We start from the raw sequence: 4,953 nt of genomic DNA, 5'->3' as shown, positions 1-4,953 counted from the left end.
ACATGATACTCCGATACACTCGTTTCTTCTTCATTTTTGTCCAAGACTTTATAAGAAGACACTTCATCAACTAACTAGCATTGATGCGTGCATGATAGGAAATGTATGATCAAGTTTATATTAGATATAATCAATTGGAGATGAAAGTATCGATGATTCCTGCCATTATTAACAGTAATTTATATTTTTCAAAATAATTTATGTGCTAAATTCGTAAATTGTTCCTATTATATATGGGATGTTACTAAAAATTTTAAACAGACAAATTCAAGTTAGTTTTGTCTGAAAATAAATAGATATACAGAACTAATCTATTGGTTACGTATAACAAAAAGAAGTAGCCATAAATGATGTGCTTTTGTTTGGTAAAATTGATGTGCTTGGGAAAGGAAAATCAAGGATGTTTCATGAATTAATATACATATAAGAAACATAAAGTCGTAACTTTCTGTGCATGTGAGCAAACAGATGAATATAGTCACTTAATCGGCAGGGTCTCAGAAACATATATGTATAATCATAAATTAATTAGTTGAAGAAGTTATGTTTAGAGGGTGCTAGAATTACCAAATTGATTGTATTCCAATACAAAAATGAAAACAATTACGGGTGCACGCTTGGTATATATATATTAACCCTATTACTTTGTGACAAAAATTAAAATAAGTTGGAACTATCTTAAGAAGTGCATTCAAATTCGGTAAGTAAACACCATATTCACACTCTCATATATCGAAGTACTAATTCATACATATGTATGTGTATAGTATACATACGTATATATGAAATATAACTCCATAAGTATTGTTTTAATATATATATATATATATATATATATATATATATATATATATATATATATATATATATATATATATACAATTTAGACAATTTAGAGACACATTATCATATAAGTTTTGAATGTCATGTATCCTCTATTAATGATAGAATAATTATTATGACTTGAATTATCAGAAAGAAAAATTATTGCCTATTCATAGGTTAAACTTCAAAATGAAGCATTTACAATAGAAAAGAAAATTTTAAAAATTATAAAAAGAAAGATATATATATATATATATATATATATATATATATATATATATATATATATATATATATATATATATGCTTGAAGTTGTAAGTCTGATAAAGAGATGGAGGAGTACTGTAAAAAAGAAAAAGAAAACACAAAGAAGGGGACCTGGCTAGCTAGGGAGTTATAAATTAAAATTGAACCTAAACAGAAAGGAAAGGACATATATGTATTTGTGTAAAATGTAGTATGTGAAGATATGGAAGAAACAGGTAAAGAAGAATAGCAAGAATTAATGATAACTCTTCTTGAGGGATGTCTAGTAACAAGCAACATGCACAGAGAAAGAAAGAAAGAAAGCCTTTTCTGTGTATTGCTTGGGAGAGAGAGAGAGAGAGAGAGAGAGAGAGAGAGAGAGAGAGAGAGAGAGAGAGAGAGAGAGAGAGAGAGAGAGAGAGAGAGAGAGAGAGAGAGAGAGAGAGAGAGAGAGAGAGAGAGAGAGAGAGAGGTACCTGCGCAGAGAGATAGCTAGATAGAGAGAGAGAGAGAGTCTCTAAAGGAAGGTAGCAGCGGCAGCGACAAGAGCAACCAACCTACAAAAGGTAATAAAAACAAAAAAGAAGAAGAAAGAAAGAAACCCAAGTCCTTCCTCTTCGATTTTTTCTTCTTCTTCTCCTTCATTCACATTGTGTTCTTACGGACAAAAGTCAGCATACTTGTTACTTCTTCCGTTCTTCTTTTTACCGTATTCTTCTTAAAGATAAAGATAAAAATATCAAAAGGAAAAGGAGAAAAGCCGATCATCTCCTGTGAGAAACGTAGCATGTATGCATACTAATTAAAGGGGAATATATATATATTTTTAAGATTTAAGAAATCAAAGATTACAACTTTAATTTAGGAAACATTGTAGAAAATCACAGACTATATGTATAATTAATCTAATTCTACGTAGTAGTTAATAAAAGATAACGTTAGTCAATAGCTTAGTAATATTAATAGTGAGGGTGTAAATGAATTTATAACCAGAAAATTGTACATTAGGCTAATAAAATTAAGTAGCTGAAAACTAAAAATCAGTTTAAACCTCTCACTTCCATTTGTTTGCAGCAAATCACTCTATATATAGCACTCTCTAGTCATCCTCTATTTCATTCATCGATCATCAACAACCATAGCTACCTATCCATCAAGAACACCCTGGATTTGTGATATTCCACCCTCTAAAATTAAAATATACCTTCAATTCTTGCCGCTAGCTGGATGATCTCTTCAAATTAATGTTTACTTTTGGGAACAAAAAATATTGATGATATCAGATCAAAACTCTTGGGCTACTCAAATATAAATGTATCCTTCGATAAGCCACATGAGTGGTAGCTATATGATCTCTTATTTTGTTGGCAGATGGGTGGATAGGATGGATAACTAGTTGTGTGGTCAGATATCCAAATCCAAGGACATATGAGAGGAAGATGATTTGGTGTTTTTGTTGAAGGCGTCAACAGAAGAAGAAGACACCATTGTGGTTTGATGGAATTGGGTTTCTTCTCCGTAATTAGGCCTCAATTGCAGGTAAGGTATGGTAGAAGAAGAAGATGGTGGCGGCGGCGGATTATGGTGAGTGGGATAGTGTTCATGGTGGTAATCTCCATGATTATAGTGTCCCATGGGAATGGAATTGGTGGTGGGGGAGATTAATTCACCTGGAAGCTGGTCATAGTCTTGCTCGTCGTCATCTGAGATAGGGCAATCCATGTTAACGCCAAACAACCGGAGCCGCTTAGCAGCTGCTTTCCCATGAACAACTGGAACCGATTCAAACACTACACCTGGTGCTGGACCTGGTAATGCCGGTGGATCAATCCCAATCCCAACCCCAACACCAACCCCACTTCTTTGTTGCATTTGCATCATATCCGCATGTTGTTGATGTGGGATACCACCTGCACCTGATCTGAAATAAATCACCGATGATCCTGAACCTCCTTGATTCACATTCACTACGCTACCAGTACCTATGTTGTGGTAAGGGGAACCGCCGGAGCTGCCATAACGGTAAGAATTAGGAGGGGCGGCGTAGCTGTTTGGGGGCTGTAGCATCAAGTTAGAGTGGCTCCGTGGGGGTGCTGGCTGGGATTGGAAGAAAAGTGGGTTCCAACTGACACCGGCAGTGTTCCTGTTGTGGAAAGAAAATTGATGATGTGGTAGTGGGAAGGAGAGATTGGATGACAATTGGTAGGGCGGAGCTTGTGCATCCGGGCGGTGCCTCCAGTCTATGAACAACCGATCTTTGGCGGAGCCACCGACACCTCTTTGGAAAGAGACTATATCTCCGGCATCAAGCTTTTTGTCTTTAACAAAACGACTCCAACCCTTGGTCATCACATAGCTTTGGCTGCTGTTCCAGTAGGAGTATCTAAACCTCCAGGGTTTTCCATTCCTATCTTCAAAATTAAGAAGGAGACCCTTATCGTTGGTGGAGGAATCCAAGGGGAAATACCTCTCGGCGTGTTGTTTTGGAATCACAAGACGATTCAGCTTACCCACATCACTTGGAGTCACCACTTTATCAAACATGTGCTCCCTCTCTACCACCATCATCATCCCTCCTCCTCCTGCAGCAGCTTGATGTGAAGATTGTTGGTCATCATCATTAATGTTATCGGGTGCAGGTTGGGCGACTGAAGAGTAGTCCATAACCATGGGGTCACTTGGCCGTGATGAAGTGCCGTCAAACACCCAACCCCCACGCTGATTCTGGTGGTGGTAGGGAGGTTGATGAAGAAAGCTCGGTGGTGGTTGATGTTGATGTTGATGTTGATGTTGATGATGAGAAGAAGATGGGGAAGAAGATGAAGAAGAAGGGAATAACTGACCTGCTGGGGCCGTGTTTTGTCTTTCTTCTTCGTCTTCTTCTTCAAACAAATTCCCTCCTCCTCCTCCTCCTCCTCCCTGCTGTTGCCTTCTACTGCTGGTGCTACTACCACTATCGCCGGTGCTCTTACCCATAAAATTCATGATGATTTTTGCGCTTGTGTCTGGTATCCAAGATATATCAAATATAAATATGTGGATCTCTCTCTCTCTATATATATATAGCTAGATAGCTAGCTACGTAATTCAGCTAGCTTCTGTTGCTGTATCCTCTTGGCCATGTGAAGAGTACGTACGTATATCCATGGAAAGCAAGAAATGAAATTGAGAGCTAGCTTATGGGATATGGGGTGTTGGAGAAATTGACGCTGAGTTATAAAAAAATATTGATGATGATGATGATGATCTTAGAGGGAGGAGAGGTGGTGGTGTGGGGATGTAGGTACTATTGGTGTGTTGGCTTTTTCCGAAGGGTTATATTTACTTATGGTAATGAAACATCTAGCTAGCTAGGGTTGACATAAAAGAATTATTGGAAAAAGATTGGGAACTAACTCACCCCATTAATTCCAAATTACCTCTCAACTAATAATATTCCCACTTCCACAATTATCATCACCAATTAAACTTGATACCCTTCAAAAATCACAACCCATTCCATCAAGCTGCAGTTTCCTTACTTCCATTTTGACTTGCTAACCTGCTTGACTTCTCTCTCTCCATCTCATAAAACACACACTGTTTACGCAGTGTCTGTGTGTGTGAGAGAGAAAAAAAAAAAAAAAAAAAAAAAAAGAAAGAAAGAGAGATATTATTTATGCAGTGTGGGGATGGGGATTTGAGTGCTTACCTGGAAGCTTCTCCCACATAGCCCGATATTTTTCCCCTTTCGGTCATCAATTCACCTCTTACTTTCTCATTAACTGATATTACATTATATTTATTATTATCATAATTATTATTATCATAGGTGTTATTCTAATTATGTACTTCCATTAATACTTGTGCCTATATAAATGCCTCCGACTTCAAATTTAAAG

At 37.0% G+C, this 4,953-nt stretch overlaps 1 protein-coding gene across 1 annotated transcript; it reads right to left on the bottom strand.

The window, feature by feature from the left end:
- Positions 1 to 2,010: 2,010 nt before the first annotated feature.
- LOC145091633 (uncharacterized) lies at positions 2,011 to 4,729 on the bottom strand. Its single transcript, XM_079029397.1, has one exon. It carries the CDS (start codon positions 4,055 to 4,057, stop codon positions 2,477 to 2,479), a length of 1,581 nt encoding a protein of 526 aa, XP_078885523.1. The 5' UTR covers positions 4,058 to 4,729; the 3' UTR covers positions 2,011 to 2,476.
- Positions 4,730 to 4,953: the final 224 nt, after the last annotated feature.

Source organism: Lactuca serriola, chromosome 3, assembly GCF_051521515.1.
Source record: "Lactuca serriola cultivar US96UC23 chromosome 3, Lser_US96UC23_V15, whole genome shotgun sequence".
In the NCBI taxonomy this organism is placed as follows: Eukaryota; Viridiplantae; Streptophyta; class Magnoliopsida; order Asterales; family Asteraceae; genus Lactuca; species Lactuca serriola.
The sequence above is the reverse complement of the archived record's forward strand: the minus strand, read 5'-3'. Positions and strand labels throughout refer to the sequence as shown.